This window comes from Zophobas morio, unplaced genomic scaffold, assembly GCF_036711695.1.
Source record: "Zophobas morio isolate AGI-343-1 ecotype UQ-CSIRO unplaced genomic scaffold, CSIRO_AGI_Zmor_V1 ptg000010l, whole genome shotgun sequence".
Lineage (NCBI taxonomy): Eukaryota > Metazoa > Arthropoda > Insecta > Coleoptera > Tenebrionidae > Zophobas > Zophobas morio.
Window position 1 is genome coordinate 1252245 of NW_026972115.1, and position 17349 is coordinate 1269593.

Consider the following 17349-nt stretch of genomic DNA (forward strand, 5'->3'; position numbering starts at 1 on the left):
TTGGAAGTCTAGCATTTAGTGCGATAGAAAATGATAGATATTGAAACTCGATCTGACAACCTTGTATATTTTAACACCCCTGTTATAAATTGCAAATTTAACAAGATATGTTAAAAATGGTGATAAAGAATATCGATTGCGGTTATTTTTTTAACGTTCATGTTATAATTTAACTTTTAACAGGGGTGTTAGTTTTAACATAAAATTTACAGAATAGACCTCGGTAACAGGTTAGCCTAGTTAAAACGACTGAGTTTATCTTCCTGAAATCGATTTTATTTGAAAATAAAAAAAAAATTATCCGCAATTTTCTCCAGGTTACGAAATCGTATTTATCTTCCCAGTATTTGGTCTAGGGTTAGGTAAAAGATTATAATTTATCTAATAAGTTCGAAGAAAAATCACTTAGTTTGATTAATTCTTAACGTCTTAGGGTATCAAAATGTTTAAACAGTTGTGTAAACTTTTTTTAAATACATTCAATAAGAAAATTTCTTCACCGACTTTACCAATTTTATTCATAAAGGTAAATTTTCTACACTTTGGTAAAAGATTGTAATTTATCTAATCAGTTTGAAGAAAGATTTCTGTGTTTAAATATACCTTAACATCTTGGTTTATGTAATAGTTATTTACATTATGAGCGCGGTAGGTGAAATTTTACAAGCGAGATTTTAATTTTGAAGCGGAGTGCTTTAATAAAACCCAGCCCTTTAAAATGCCCTAACGCACAAATAATGTATTAAATTTTTTATCCGACCTATTTTTTTACTTATACTAATCTTTCAATTTCAAACCCTACGAAGTTGTAACTTGGTATCGAGCGCGTATTCTTTAAACAATTTTCCAGTAGGTGTTGCGTTAAAATATTTGCTGCGAAAAAGAACGTCAAAATATTTTTTTGACATTTCGCTTTTCTAACTAAAATTTTCTTCATTTCTCAAATATTCTGTTGAACAAAAACTTGCGTAAATAGCATTTCTGCAGGTACCCTTTATTATTTAAAAGTTTCTTCAAAATCCTTGAACCAAAAATCAAAAATAAAAATTTTTCTTCCTGACTCTCTACCAACTTTATTCATAAACTGACCATTCATATACGAAACTTTCTGAGGTTTACGATTTGGTGTTGATTTTTTTTATATAATTTTTGCATTGAGATTACAAAAAAAAGTTGTTTTCAGGCAACCCCCAAAGTTTGCCTAAACTTTCCAAATAGAAGTAATTTAATTTGATGTAAAAATATGCAAAAATTGCAAAAAACATCAAAACTACTGGTTGATCGAAGCTCAAAACAACAAAACAGTCATTTTCAGAACACTTGGTGGTTGCGTACGAAAATTTTGTGTTTGTGCTACGAGGCGAAGACTATGAAAATGGTTTATTCTGTTGAACAAGACACTTTCATCGTTATGTCTTGTCGTAATGGCACTTCTTAAACGAAGAATCTGTGTATTCTGTAACCGTTTTTAAGCAAGAATATCTGGCCAAATATCGTGATTTAATAATTCAAGAAACATCGTTAAAGGCTCACAATAGAGTTGTAATCAACAGATTTGTTCGAACTGGCAGTGCCAACAAAAAGAACTCTCGTGGATGATTTTAAGTATCTGGGGAATGACTTGAGACGACTTGAGCAGAATTGAACAATTGAACAACGGGTCCAAAGTATCGACGAAAGGATGTTACAGAACATTTTTGAAATTAAAAAAGAGTCAACATGTGTCTTGAACAGAATGATGAACATTTTCAACATTTACTGTGATGTTTAACCGCAATACATTTATTTCTTTTTATCGTATAGAATTACTTAGTTTTATTTTTTAAAAACATTTATAATTTTCTTACAGATATAATAATTACATTATCTCATTTCATATAAACTAAATTCTTTCAGGTAGTTGTGGGCCGCTTCTACTAGGAACATGTAATGCTTCTGCAACAAAAACACAAATTAGCTGTTTAGTTAAAACTAAAGGATACAAAAACCTTTAACAATTTTTTTAATTCTTATAATTCTAATAATTTATACGTACTTTGTTCACAACAAAATTCTCAGAGTGACGTCGAAGCATTCTAACACTGCCACAAATATCGCATATCCCCTTGGTTTTAATTTTTTGAATGACGTACGTAAGAGCAATATATAAACCAGACGTAGTTAACTTTCCCCTAAAACGAAAACCATTAAAACGTAAACCCTAAACCACTTTTCTTTTACCCGTCTGCAATCAGCACCATTTCGACCTTTTTAAAAATCTCGTTAGATTCGCGAACAAAATTTATAAAATTCTGAGCCTTTGACAAAGATGGGATCGGCGTCAGCCAGTTCTTCAAAGATATAACTTCAACAATTTGAGTTGCCTACAACAGAAAAAATTCACTTAACCCTGAAACTAGTGTCTTTCTTCATATTTACAGTTGCAGTAGTCATTTTCACAGTTATCCAATCGTAACTTTTCAAGTTTCTTGTCATTTGATGCTCTAATTTGACGTCTGCGTTTATTTCTATCACAGGCTGGTTTTCGTCAGGCCACAAGAAAATCTCTTTGTTAAGAGTCACAATTGCTGGCACACTTTCATCTTGTACTAGATTGAAAAGGTCGCACAAGGATCTCGCTTTAGGTTCATGCAACACTATAAACTTTTTCTGAGTTTTAAAACCGTAAATTTTGACAACCTTGAAGCGTTTCAACAAAGAATCAGCGTTCCCAGAAGTGCAAGCAGCGGGCAGCAAATCGTCTGCACTTTCTGAAAAGAAATAGTTAACATTTGCAATTATGTTACACTCGACGTACCTGGACGGATCGCTTGACTGTAGCGCTCATCGCCATCGTATTTTATTCGATCTAACCACTCAGTATCCTGCAGATAATGAAGATGCTTCTGGATTTCAGCCTTGTCGAAAAGTTTTTCTTTGTTAACGTCGAACTCGTTGCACTTTATGGTCGTGTCAATGTAACGAAGACAATCGGCGATGACAGTGTGAGCCGCTACGTAGTGGTCGAAATCCACCATCAACTCCGACGTGTACTGTGTGAGGTTTTTGAGATTTGCCATCACATCTACTGCTCCGTCTTTCGTGGCTGTCCTCAAAGACATGTCACAAAGCAGGGCGAAACCGACCCCTCTCATTCCTGAACTGTAATCCAAAATTTTCTTAAAGAATACTTCGCACACTTTATAACAAACCTGCTGTGGACCAGAATCGGTGATTCGCAAGAATGTGGAATTTTGCTGATTTTTTGGAAAAAGTTTACGTAATTAAGGGAGAATAAATGAAATCCGTCATCGGACTCTAGACGGAAATGTAGTTGCTCGATCTAGAACACTAAGATTGAACGAAAATAATCGAATTTCCGAGTAATAACCTGTCGAGATTTGTTTTTAAATTGTATGGTAAATTTATTGTGGTTAAACAAGTGATGATCTTCAGACGTAGTACACTGTACGGTGACATCACCATAGAGGTTTTTGCCTTCGGTGGGCCAGTATAGTTTAACGTCGAACTGTAATTATTAAATTCAGTGTGTTTGTGATGTTATTTTATAAATCTCACCCTGTCGTTTGTGTGGGTGTCTTCAAACAATACAATGTAGCAAATATTCTCCGTCCATATTGTTTTCCAAAATTCGTCGTACTCATTAGAAGTCGGTATTTTGGTGACAGCGTAAGTTTTATCAATTTGAAGACCCTACAAAAATGTTGGTAGATTTTGAAAATGAGAGCAAAACTTCATTACACTAATATAAATCATGTCGACATATTCGACGAAGTCTGTCGTAACTTGAACAGTCTCGTAGGCGAAAATGGATTCTAGAATTGCCTATAATAAAAGTGGTTGACGCCAGATTAAAGAAAAACTTTAGATAATTTGTTGATTATGCTATATTAATTTCGAAATGTACCTCATGTTGTTGCTTCAAATCCTGATTGTCGAGAGACATTTTAGTATAATTTTGGAAATTTTTACGTTCAATGATTTTTGAAAGATGGTCTAGGTTTCCAGCAACAGCGTTTATCTGAAAGTTTTAATTGTGGGTTGATCTGATCGTCATTTAAAACAACTTACATTTTGAGATTTGTTGCACTTGCGTCTATTTTGTTTTGTGTCCACTAAAGGTAACTCGATTGTTTGACGATATGCTCTACTGTCTAAGAACAAAGAAATAGAAGATTAATGTAAGTATAAAAAATGAAAAACAAACTGGGGCTAACTGTAGGCACTGTAAGAAAATGTCTAGAAACAATAATTTAGTTTTTTCAAGTTACTCTAGTTGTAAATTTTATAACTGTTTATTTTTCTCTTACCTAATGTACGATTTCTCCATGAAAATCCGACATCCTTCTTTGTGTACCATTTACTATAAAAATACACAACCTGAAGGCTGTTGTCACTCGGAATGGGACTATTTGGCGCGGCCGACTTGGCGCGGCCAACTTGGCGCGGCCGACTTGGCGCGAGCCATTTTGGTGCAAGGCCAACTTGGCGCAGGGACACTTTGGCGCAAGCCATCAAGGCGCGAGCCATCTTGGCGCGAGTACGTCGATATATAATATTAAAAATATTTATTTTTTGTATCGTGGTTTGCACCCTTTTATTTATGCTAAGTGTAGGCAACCAAATACACAGTTTCATTCGCACAAATTCCAATAACTAAATGATCCACGGAGCAAGAAGTTCCACGTTTAGGAGTATGTTTATAATGGGGTGCAGGGCGCGAAGCGCCCGTGTGTCCATTATAAAGTCGACATTACCCCTCCACGCGTTGGAGACTATAAAAATTAGGTTATGCTAACAACGGGTACAATTTTTGTATAATTATATCTATTTTTCTTGGTGCGAGTTCATTCGCGCCAAGATGGTCCGCGCCAAGATGGCTTGCGCCAAAGTGTCCCTGCGCCAAGTTGGCTTTGCGCCAAAATGTCTCGCGCCAAGTCGGCCGCGCCAAGTTGGCCGCCCCAAGTCGGCCGCGCCGAATTGTCCTAGACCAGTTGTCACTAGTATACAAAAGTTAACAAAAACTGATTTGTTATTTATTATTGCCTAGTAATATACTACCCATGTCTTGACAGTATTGATAAATACCGTCTTCAAAAATTCCAAAATAATTGTTGTCGTTTCATTTTTGGTTTGAGGAAATTTGATCATGTGTCTCAGAAAATCTGTGAGCTTGGTTGGATGAAAATTGACAAATTGTTTCAGTATCACCTATCTATCTTTGCTTTCAAGTTATTTTCCTCTAACTCTCCGCCGTACTTGCGTTGTAAATTTCATACAAGAAAAAGTATGTTAAACTCAAGTCTTCCATTAAGGAATCTTAAAGAACTGTCAATGCCAAAGCATTATACATCTATCTTTCAGAGATCTTTCACGTACAATATTATCAAAGTTTACAATAAATTTTTATTAGAGTTTAATTCAAGTTCTTCCATCAATTGTTTTAGGAAAAAATTTAAAAAATGCTTGATTACTACTTAGGTTTAAGTTTATTATTGTGGTTCTCTTGCTTGTTGTTAACTTTTTGTTATTATTATTATTATTATTATTATTTGTATAAATTTAGTTTCTAATTATGGATTATTTAGTTTAATTTAATTTAATTTAATTTAGATTTAATTAGTTTAAATTGTTTAATTTGATCATTACCTAGCTGACTCCTGTCTAGATATTTAATCCATTTTTCTGTACAAACTGTTTGGTTAGTTTTATTTTCTTGTAAATCTAAGGTTAAGTGGAATAGCCTATGGCTAGACTTCGCCTATTATTATTTAATAAAGTCCTATTATTGTTATTATTATTATTATTAATATTATTATTTGCTTGGTTCACTTTTGAACTCAAATCTTACAAGTTTTGCGAAGCAAACTTATTTAATTCAAATCAAAAATACTTACAATCCAAAGAATATCACTACCAGTCCTAGAATTAATAGCACAGGCGGCCAATAGTAGTTAGGATTTACAACGACTCGCTTCAACTTCTCCATTGGGTTATACGTGTATATGGTAGTTCTACAGTCATTTTCGAAAAAATTTTGCAAAACGATTGTGATGTTGCCAGTAGTTTCTGGCTTCAGAGAAGAATTATCCTTGCCTTTGCATCTGGGATGCTGTTGAAGACTTCCAACATATATTTCTAATGTTTCTGATATCTGTGAAAGATCACACTCCACAATGACTTTCAAGTTTTTCAGTTCATGCTCTTGTAAGCTTGGATATAGTTCGAGATTGCTTTGTTTGTCTGATCTTAGAACTAAGAGTTGGTAGGTGTGGGTAGATCCCCGGACTTTGTTCGGTAAAACCAAAATTTTAAGTAAACCATTTGAAATGACGAATTCGGGGTCGTCTGATAACTTTGGGACGTCAAGTGGACTCGTTGTCATCTCTTGTGCTGAATCTCCATCTTCCCCGTTAAATGCATAGATCGCTACTTTGTATTCAGTTGTTGGAGAGAGTAGTGAACCGTCAAACTTTTGTGTAAACATAAATTTGATGAATTTCGTACTTCGATATAGAGTTGTACCTACCAGGTAGTTATACGTTAAATCGTATGTTTCTCTGGAGACGTTTAACTTTTGTTCATCAATTATTTCGTTTTGGACAAGAGTCAAATCAATGACTTGAATTCCAAAGTAAGATACCTCACCATTTGTTTCATTTGGATGTTTCCATACTACCTGCATGTCGTTTTTTGTGGTCCAGTTAAGCATTAAGTCATACGGAGGCTTGGATTTCTCTACGAAGTGTTCATTAAGAAAACAAAATTTTGACATGACATAATTTTGGTACCAGTTTTGGCGTAGGTTTGAATTTCTCTGGGTGGACTATAATCCTCCACAGCTTCGTTTCTTGCATAAACCTGTAAGCGTCAGAATAAAATGTAGGTAACAGTTTTGGGTACTTCGATACTACTTACTTTAATTGTAAGATATGCGTTAGGTGGTAAGCCATTTAATGTTGCACAATGAAGCTCAGGCCACAGCTTGCACCGTCTAATTTGCGTTTCCTCTACCACTTCTTTACGATAACTAGTACAATTAATTTTGTAGTTCTTTAAAACACCAGTAGGTGGATAAGGCGGTTTCCACCTTAACGAAACGGACGACGCATTTTTGGTGTAAACAAGTAAATTCGAGACGGACTTTGATACTGTTAAAAATGATTAGATTTTATCATAATATTTTATAAAATTTGTAAGTTACCTGTTGTCTTTGTTTCGAATTTTTTCTTTTGTGGTACACTACAGCTTCCATTTACGCGACATAACTGAACTTCTAGATCATATTCTGAAAAGGATTGTAGATTTATAACTTCAATGATGCCAGTCTTGGGGAGCGTCTTAATATCGATTCTATTTTTACACCATTCGCTGATACATGTAATCTTTACTTCCACTGTAAGTGGGCCTCGAATGTTTTCACATTTTAATACAGACAGTATGATGCTTTCATGTGTAGTGTTTATACCGACGATGTTGGGTGTTTCTTCTGGTTGGATTGTGTGACAATAAGGTGTTGTTGTTCTTTGAGAAACAGGTGGTCCACTGAATTTTGCGTTTAAGACAAACACAGTAAATTCATATGTTGAATAAGGAATCAGTTCGGTGATTGTTACGGAAGTATTTTCTGTTTCTCGACGAGATTTCGTTGACGATTCAACAGAAGAAAAATTACAACCTCGGTAAGACACATGCTGAAAATTGTGTTTCTGAACGTCTTATCTGATTATTTATCAAACTAAATATTTACTTGGTATTGTACAACATAGTGGTTAAAAACACCATTTATGGACAACGGTTCGGCCCATTTTAAAACTACAGTCGTAGCGGATGCAGCGGTGCCCGTAAGACTCAAAACAAAAGTGGGTGCTAAAATTAATTTTCAAACTAAAAATAATCACACAATAAACTAATACGATTTTAATACCTGCTTCGTCGGTTGTAAATTTTTTTTCGTATGTTTTTTGTATGCCTCTAACTCTAACCATGTAACTTTTATATGGCAATAGATTAGTGAAAAAAGTACCGCTCCTGTTTGAAAAATCAGCACCTTTTTCATCTAACGTTATGGAATACGATTTACAAGTAAGTGTAGTCCCCTTACGAATAAAATAATTATTTTCACTTTGTAACGATTCCTATAAACCTGAAGTACTTACCTCCGATAAATATATTCTTGCAGTGGTCTTGGATGTTTCAATATTTATATCATCCTCGGAAATTTCTACAAAATTAATTACGTACTTCAAAACATTGCGGTAACAAAAAAAAAAGTACTCACCGTCGCATCTTGTTGCGAAGTTATTAACTTTTAAATGATGATTAATATTCCACTCTCCGTTTGGTCCCATAATAACACTTCGAACAAGATACTCTGTTCCTAATGTCAAATTAAGAATTTTAAAATTTCCAGTGCTGTTGAATTCGTGGTTTTGATCACTCACGTTTCTCCAGTTGATATCCGAAACGTCGGCCGTCTAAAAAATTGAGTTTTTCAGATAAATATTAAAAAAAAATAAAATTACAACTTTGTATTGCACTGTATAATGTTGTGGTGTCGGGTAAGATACAGAATTTTCAAGTTGGAAGTTTGAGACTCTGACGGTAGCTTGTGTGTACGAGATTTCAATTATTTCTGGAGGATTCGCAAATATTGCTGGTGCTGTATTATGTCGAGAGAGAAAGAAGGTTATTTATTTTTATTCCTGTGCATTATAATTTAACATACGTATATCGCATTTTTTACCAGAGTAGTTTTCAAGACATCCATATCGACAAGTTCCGGTCGCCTTGTCACAGTCATAGTTGCAATTTGTACATTGTTTTTGACACTCATGACCGTAAGTCTTCCTTGCACATGCTAAAATCATTAACCAATATTAATTTTGGGGAAATATTAATGTAGTATTTATTATTACGTTGATGACAATCTCGACCAAAGTAACCAGTGGAACAAACGCACTTCCGCTCGTTGCAAACTTTGAAGTATTTACAGTTTGTAGGCAACCAGAGACATGGTACACAAAATTCCCCAATCGCATCTTCTGGACACTTGCTGTTAAGGTTGGGTTGAGATTGGCCTTTAACATCAGTAACTTGTTCAGAATCAGATATCAATTGACACGATACTCTCTTGCTTAATTCCAACATTCGAAATTCTAATAATAAGTATATTAGTTAATAATAATTATCTTATACAATTCTGGTTGTTTAATTTTTACCTTTTTTTCGACATAATCTGACTTTATCGATCGCCCAATAAGGTTTTGGGTCTGAACTTTTTGTAGTTACTAATAATTTTATTGCGTCTGAAGTGTTGGCTTTTTCAGTCATAATTTTAATTTGGTCCCAACCTGCATGCTAAATTGTTTTGTAGGCAATCAGTTCTGCACTTTAGCATACTGTTGCCGTCATAACTTTTTGGACATCAAATATCCCTCAATGTCAAAAAGTCATTGTAGTTTAAACTTAACTGTCACTGATTTTCTTAAAAGTCATCTTGTTTGAAATGCCACCTATAAGCTGTAAAGTCAAAATAATATCGCTGGTAGAAGGTGGTCTTACCGGCAAATGGCAGCACTCTTAAATATGATTGTCTGTTCTAGAAAATCTTCATAAGTCGTCACGCTTTGTGAAGAATTATCAAAGCAAAACGAAAAATAAGGTTAATAAGTACTAAGGGTCGGTGTACATTTATGACATTTGAGACATAGATGTCCAAAAAGTTATGACGGGAAATGTATGTAATGCGAGCTGAGAAAGCATGGTATCATTAGATTTGGTACAAGACGTCTCTTTAGACGTCTTGTTCCAAAATATAACCATTGGTTTGACATAATATTGAAGTACTGTTGTCTAGATAATACAATAGGTCCAATATCTTTTGGGAGATACGAATTATATTAATGGTTTTGAACCGCCAGTGCGATCTAAAATTAGTAACTTTTTCTGTTATAGCCTATAAAGTTATCATCATGTAGCAGTATACACAATATATATATATATATATATATAGGTTTTTCATTTATTTTTGCTTAAAATTTGACAATAAGCAATACAGTTCGAACCGTTGCTTGTTTTGTGGCATCAGTTTCGCACAAAATGTAGTTTCTTAAATCTCGTTAAAGATGGTAGCTCTTTGACTAATATTTTGATGTACTGATACATTATGTCAAATCACTCATTGATTTTTTCGCTTTGACCATTTTGTTTTAAAATTTAATAAAACTTTTAAAAGTTGCCTAAGTTAAGTCCGGTACTGCATATGTATAACAGAAGATTTTATTACAAACAAGGAAAGTCACGAAACAAAACAATAAAGCTAAAGTTACTCTAACCTATTTACATCCTAAATACGTACTTTGAGTTCGAATTCTTCCGTTTTTAAAACATGTTGCCCGTCCTCTAAAGATAGTACCAATTTACAAAAAGGGCACATCGTGACGTACATTGAAATGCATACAAATGTATCTGCACTAGGTATAGGAGGCCCTAAATTAACATCGCTACTTGCAGCATCCGCATAAAGAAAATCGACTGAAAATATGTACGTGTTAGTCTTCTATGTAAGCACTGACTTATTTTTCCATAACTTACGGTTATGAATCTTCCATAGACCATTGTTTCCTTTGCTATGGACTATAATATGCGTAACGTCTATGGGAATATCGAAATCTTCCCATTCCATTATTAGTTTTTCTTCTTGATCGCTAAATTGACTAAATCTCAGTACATGTTTATGTTTGGACAAAACAAAATGTGACCACATTTTGTTAGAGAGATAAGTAGGGACAATGGTATGCTAAACATAAACGATGCAAGTGTAACAAAAATAGAAAATTTGAAATACATACGTTTTTGTATACTCTTTGTTCGTTGCAAGGTGTTTGAGGCAAATTTCCATCTTCTGAAGGGATGTATCCTTTTTCGCATTTTCGTATTGCACTGCCCATTCCACTGAACGCTTGCAGCATGAACCAGTAGCAACGGGATTTCGGTGGATATTCGCCGTCGCAAAGAAATATATGACCTTCATTTTCGATTCTGATGGAAAGGGGAATATCGAAGCTCTCTTTCTTTAGAACTATGTTTTGAAAGTGTTGGTATAGTAATTTATCAAAACTTATTTCCACGTATTCCGTTTTGATCACGTTCATGGCTGCATTTGCAAAAGTAAGAACATATATTATATTTTTTTGTTTGAATGTATTATTTTGGAATACCTTCCCATCTTTCGTCGAAAATTAGGTGGTTAAAGTTGGACTGCATCGAAGTCTGCAGCCGCCAAGGGTGTTTTATGAAATCTGTCCTGGTATTTTCGTCGTCTCTGATGTCATAATTCATTTCGCCATTTGGTTGTTCTGGTATATATTTTGAAACTACAATAAAAACGTGCTTAATATAGTAGTTTTCTGACAATAAGTATGAAGTGGTGGTCACTCAAAAAATATTAAATAAAATTTTAATAACGTATTTCAAATGAAACGTCTTGTCGATGGTATATTAACATATTTTGCTGTATACTCAAGTATTTCTTTAAGCTAAAAACGTTCCCTTGGGTCCCCAAAAATAATATCTCTTTATTTTGCGCTACCATAGTCAAGTTTCTCTGTAATGTTTTCTTCAATCCAACTTAATGCTGAAGAACTGTTCGTCACACAAAAGTAAATGTGTTTGTAGAAGGGCCAGTCTCTCCTCGCCAAAAAGTAACTGCTCTGACAAATCGATATAATCATATAAAGACCCACTAAACCATACAAAACTCTAAAACAGTGCAACGCTCTCATTAATTTTTATGAAAACTTACAACAGGGCCAACCTTTTTGTCGACATATTAAACCCAGTAATCAATCACACACACGCTGTTTAGCACATTCCACTGAAAAAATTAATACTAATTGCCCAGTTTGAGATATCCTGGTGAACTGATAACAGCACTTATTCCCAGATTATCGTGTTACCGTAACAGTTATTTACATTATGAGTGCGTTAGGTAACATTTTACAGGCGAGGTTTTAATTTTGAAGCACGACGCGCAGCGGAGTGTTTTAATAAAACCGAGCACTGTTAATATTACAAGGACTTTTTTTAACCCACCAAGTTTTCAAATTTGTTCTTGTGGGTCGAGCAAACAAATTTTCTGTTAAGGTGGAACAAAATGCAATTCATGACTTTAAAAATAACACACGAGGTGTCGAAAAATAAAACTTTCTCTCTAGGGGTAGTTAAGAGTCATTCCATTATACGAGGATGAGATGGTAACAGGTTAGCCTAGTTAAAACGACTGAGTTTATCTTTCTGAAGTCGATTTTATTTGAAAATGAAAAAAAAAAATTATCCACAATTTTCTCCAGGTTACGAAATCGTATTTATCTTCTCAGTATTTGGTCTGGGGTTTGGTAAAAGATTATAATTTATCTAATCAGTTCGAAGAAAAATCACTTAGTTTGATTAATTCTTAACGTCTTAGGGTATCAAAATATTTAAACAGGTGTGTAAACTTTTTTAAAATACATTCAATAACAAAATTTTTTTCCCGACTCTATCAATTTTATTCATAAAGGTAAATTTTCTATGCTTTGGTAAAAGATTATAATTTATCTAATCAGTTTGAAGAAAAATTACTCTGTTTAATTATACCTTAACATCTTAATATAACAAAATATTTAAAAAGGTGTGTAATCGGTTTGAAAAACATTGATTTATGTAATAGTTATTTACATTATGGGTGCGGTAGGTGAAATTTTACAAGCGAGGTTTTAATTTTGAAGCGGAGTGCTTTAATAAAAAAATTTTCTTCATTTTTCAAATATTCTCTTGAACAAAAACTTGCGTAAATAGCATTTCTGCAGGTACCCTTTATTATTTAAAAGTTTCTTCAAAATCCTTGAACCAAAAATCAAAAATAAAAATTTTTCTTCCCGACTCTCTACCAACTTTATTCATAAACTTACCATTCATATACGACATTTTCTGAGGTTTACGATTTCGTGCTGATTTTTTTAATAATGTTTGCACTGAGATTACAAAAAAAAGTTGTTTTCATGCAACCCTCAAAGTTTGCCTTGTGATGTCCTCTCTAATAGTCCCGACGGTGGTAGGTTAATAACACCAATACATATTTATTATCAATTTATTTACCCATATTACCACTACAAACCCAGACTTAACACTCTCTTGTTTTAGCTATCACTTACACTTTTATACACTATTGATGACCTAGTTCCTTGCAATGGACAAGCATTTGCTGACTAACGAATTGACACTTACTCATTCCATTACACCTCCCCCGGTCGGGAGAAAAATTTTTTTTTCATGTTCTCACGTTCCAAAAAAAAAAATTTTTCCTTACATTATTCATGATACTTCTTAACTCTATTCTTATGTACTTCTATTAATTTATTACCTATATTAATTACAACATTTGGTGCCTTGTCTACAACTACAGTATATGGTCCTTTATACACTGGCTCACTCTTATTTCCTACATTGTTTCGTAACATAATTTTCGAACCAGTTGGATATCTTACAATTTTTGAAATTTGACTATCGTACAATTTTTTCCTTTTTTCTTTTGACAAAAGTAATTTGTTTCTAGCGTCATTACATGCGGTCTGAAGTCTATATTTTAACTCTAATGGATAATCGTCGAAACTATACAGAGGATCCGTCCGAGTAAGCACATTCGATGGCAGTCGACACGTTTGTCCAAATACTAACTCGAACGGTGTGTACCGTGTTTCGCTATGCACGCTATTGTTGTACGAAAAACACCAGAATGAAACCCATGAACTCCAACTATTTGGATGTTTTGCCACTTGTATTCTTAGATACGCACCTAAGTGTTTGTGGGAATTTTCTAACGCACCTAACGTTTCGTGGTGATACGCTGTCGAATTCAATTGTTTTATTCCTAATACTTTACAAGCCTCTTTGAAAGTTGACGATAAGAATTCTGTACCTTGATCTGTAACAATTTCTTGTGGAATACCATACCTTAAAATAAAATTTTGAACGAATGATTCTGCTACGGTAACGGCTTCTTTATTTGGTATTGGATACGCTTCAACAAACTTACTCAATTCACACTGTATTGTTAATATGTACCGATTATTTTGAACGTCTTGCTCTAAAGGTCCTACTATATCTAAAAAGATTTTTTGAAATGCCGAATAGGCTGTTGTTGTAATCGCCATTGGTTCTAAATTGTGTTTCCCATGCTTATACCTCTGACAAGAATCGCATTTCTTTACAAATTCCTCAACGTCTTTCCGTAATTTTGTCCAAAAAAAATACTTCCTTACATTGTTATACATTCGGTTTATACCGGCGTGACCTCCTGTAGGCAATATATGAAAGTCGTTAAGAATTATTTGTCTCGCTTCTAAGTCATCTATTCTTTGAACGTCCTTAATTACGCTTATTTTTAAATCTCTGAACCTTACTTCGTTAACTTTAGTCATTATTTCACGCAGAAATGATGATGATGCATCTCTTTTATTTTTAATTACTACTAGTTCCGGAATCTTATATTTCATAACAATATCTTTGAGTACTCTCAACGTCTCACTTAGTGCTGACGCCGATCGAATATCCCATTTCATATAAATAATATCTGATTCATTGTCGACAATTAAATTATGACTTTTATAAATAGAACACATGTTGGACATTTTTGTTTTACTTGCAAGTATTTTGTCAAATTCGGTTTTATAAATAGGACGCAACTCGAAAAAATTTTCAGGTTGTTTTATCAATTCCACCACGCCAGGGTGATCAGTCCTTTCGGATGAAACTGATTCACTGTTCTCGCAGGTCTTACTTTCAGCTTTACTTTGCGCTCTTGTTAATACATTCATTGTACAAAACACTCGGTGACTCATTGATTTGATTTCACTAGAACTAATTTCTATTCTTGATAAGGCATCCGCTGTTACATTATCTTTACCTTTTATATATACAACATCAAAATCGTACTCTTCCAAAATTAACCTAAATTTCGTCAACCCACTGGAAGGATTTGTCATTCCGAAAAGATATACTAAGGGTCTGTGATCTGTCTGAATAATGAATTTTCTCCCGTACAAATACGGTCGAAAGTATTTAACACCCCAAACTATTGCCAAAAGTTCTTTCTCAATGGTACAGTAATTTTTTTCTCCTTTATTGAGCGTTCTACTGGCATATGCTACAGGTTTGTCACTTGCATTTGTTAATACTGCACCTATCGCTGAACCCGATGCGTCTGTTTTTAAATTAAAAATATTTTCCTTTGAAAAATTTGGATATTCTAAAATTGGTGGGGTCATCAAACTGTTTTTTAATGTTTCAAAAGCTTTCTGACAGTCATCGTTCCATTCGAACTTTACACCTTTCTTTGCTAACCTATTTAACGGAACTGCTATGTATGCAAAATTTTTTATGTATCGTCGATAATAATTCGCAAAAGCTACAAATCTTTTCGTTTCTTTCGCATCCTTTGGCACCGGATAATTTTGAATAACACGAATTTTTTCGGGATCCGGGGAAATTCCGGTTGCTGAGATTACATGACCTAAGTATAAAATTTCTTTCTTTAGGAATTCGCATTTATTTGGATTAATCCGTAATTTTACTTGTCTTAATCTTCCCAAAACTTTAACTAGATTTTTATTATGATTTAGTAGGTTGTTCCCAAAAATTACAATATCATCCATATAGACGAGACAACTAGTGTAATTTAATCCCGCCATTGCGATTGTCATTGCTCGTGAAAACGCAGATGGACTAATTTTAAGACCCATCGGCAGTCGTTTCATCTGATATTGCCCTTGGTTTGTAAGAAACGCGGTACAAGGACGACTTGCCTCATCTAGTTCAATTTGATAATAACCTTGTGATAAATCAAGATGTGAAAAATACATTGCACCAGACAAAGAATCCAAAATTTCTGTAATGCAAGGTAATGGGAATTTCTCATCTTGAATTTGTTTATTTAATTTCCGATAATCAATGACTATTCTCCATTTCTTGATACAATTATCTGCGGATTTTTTAGGTACGATTAGCAAAGGGGCGGACCATTCTGACCTAGCTTCTTCGATAATTCCGTCTTTTAACATTTTACCGACCTGTTGATGTATTTCGTCTTTTTGTGCATGTGGTAACCGATACGGCTTAGTGTAAACTGGAGTCGCATTACTTTGTAACCTTATGCTTTGTTTATAAATATTAGTAACTGTCAGTTCATCACCTTCTAACAAAAATACATCGGAATATTTGGCACAAATTTTTTGAATAGAGATTTTTCCTTCATTATTTAAGTCGTCAGTTTTTAACAACTTCAATAATTTGTCAACTCGCGAAACCGATTGCATAGTTTCTTTTGCTTCACAAATGTGATAATTGGTTGCTTTCTCTAATTTCGGTCGAAAATTTTTCAGTTTAACATTACCGTCTCTAACGTTTAATATTTTCACAGGTATCAAGTTATCTCTAGCGCAGACTATACTTCCGGCTATGTAAACTCCTTCGCATATTTCATCAGGAAGGACCACATAGTCGTCATTATTCTCGACATAACAATATTTGATAATTTCGCATCTGCTTGGAATTTCTGTATAAAATTCGCATTGCGATTCAATTGGAATAAAAATTTTCCGGTCATTACTCCAAAAGGAAAATTCATTCTTTTCGTAATTGATAATTGCATCATGTTTTATGAAAAAGTCAGCACCGATTACACCATTCATTCCACATTCAAACTCCCTCATCAACAAAAATTCCTGTTGCATTTCAACATTATTAAAACTAAGCAATAATTGTACCGAACCTTGCGAAACTGTCGAACCAGCAATACCGTGTATTTTAATTTTCCGTGTTTGATCAATAACCTCATCTTGCGCAATAGAATTTTGAAAAATTACACTAACTGTTGCACCTGTATCTAGCAAAAATTTTAGTTCTTTCCCGCGATAATTTACTCGCACAAAGTTCACTGCATTCATACTTAACACTATGGTATCATTAGCTTCACTGTCAACAATTTTAGACTCGAAAAAACTGACTTTCCGAATTTTCTCTTTCAACTTCTCGTTTAGCTGATGCATTCATACGAAACGCTGATTGATTCCGGTTACTATTATCTCTAGTGTACCTTCTATCATGACCTCTGAAGTTATTTGCTGATCCTCTAAAATTACTTGTTGAACCTCTGAAATTTCTTGTTGTACCTCTAAAATTATTTGTTGGACCTCTGAAATTATTTGTCCCTCTAAAGTTATTTGTTGTACCTCTAAAATTATTGGCTTTACCTCTGAAATTATTTGTTGTACCTCTGAAGGTATGATTACCGCGATTGTAATTCCAATT

At 34.0% G+C, this 17349-nt stretch overlaps 1 protein-coding gene across 1 annotated transcript; it reads right to left on the reverse strand.

The window, feature by feature from the left end:
- Positions 1-1781: 1781 nt before the first annotated feature.
- On the reverse strand, positions 1782-11941 carry LOC135126086 (uncharacterized). The gene is made up of 31 exons (XM_064051887.1): positions 11819-11941; positions 11594-11763; positions 11223-11378; positions 10854-11158; positions 10597-10801; positions 10361-10536; positions 9222-9360; positions 8919-9158; positions 8729-8860; positions 8529-8662; positions 8282-8477; positions 8160-8224; positions 7928-8099; positions 7751-7869; positions 7205-7694; positions 6919-7151; positions 6792-6861; positions 6530-6738; positions 5898-6472; positions 4311-4363; positions 4072-4154; positions 3908-4021; positions 3742-3825; positions 3559-3693; positions 3371-3508; positions 3192-3322; positions 2798-3141; positions 2419-2750; positions 2221-2363; positions 2036-2171; positions 1782-1935 (listed from the first exon to the last, which is right to left on the reverse strand). The coding sequence occupies exons 1-31, from the start codon at positions 11830-11832 to the stop codon at positions 1864-1866; spliced, it is 5565 nt and encodes a 1854-aa protein (XP_063907957.1). The 5' UTR covers positions 11833-11941; the 3' UTR covers positions 1782-1863.
- Between the last annotated feature and the right edge of the window lie 5408 nt (positions 11942-17349).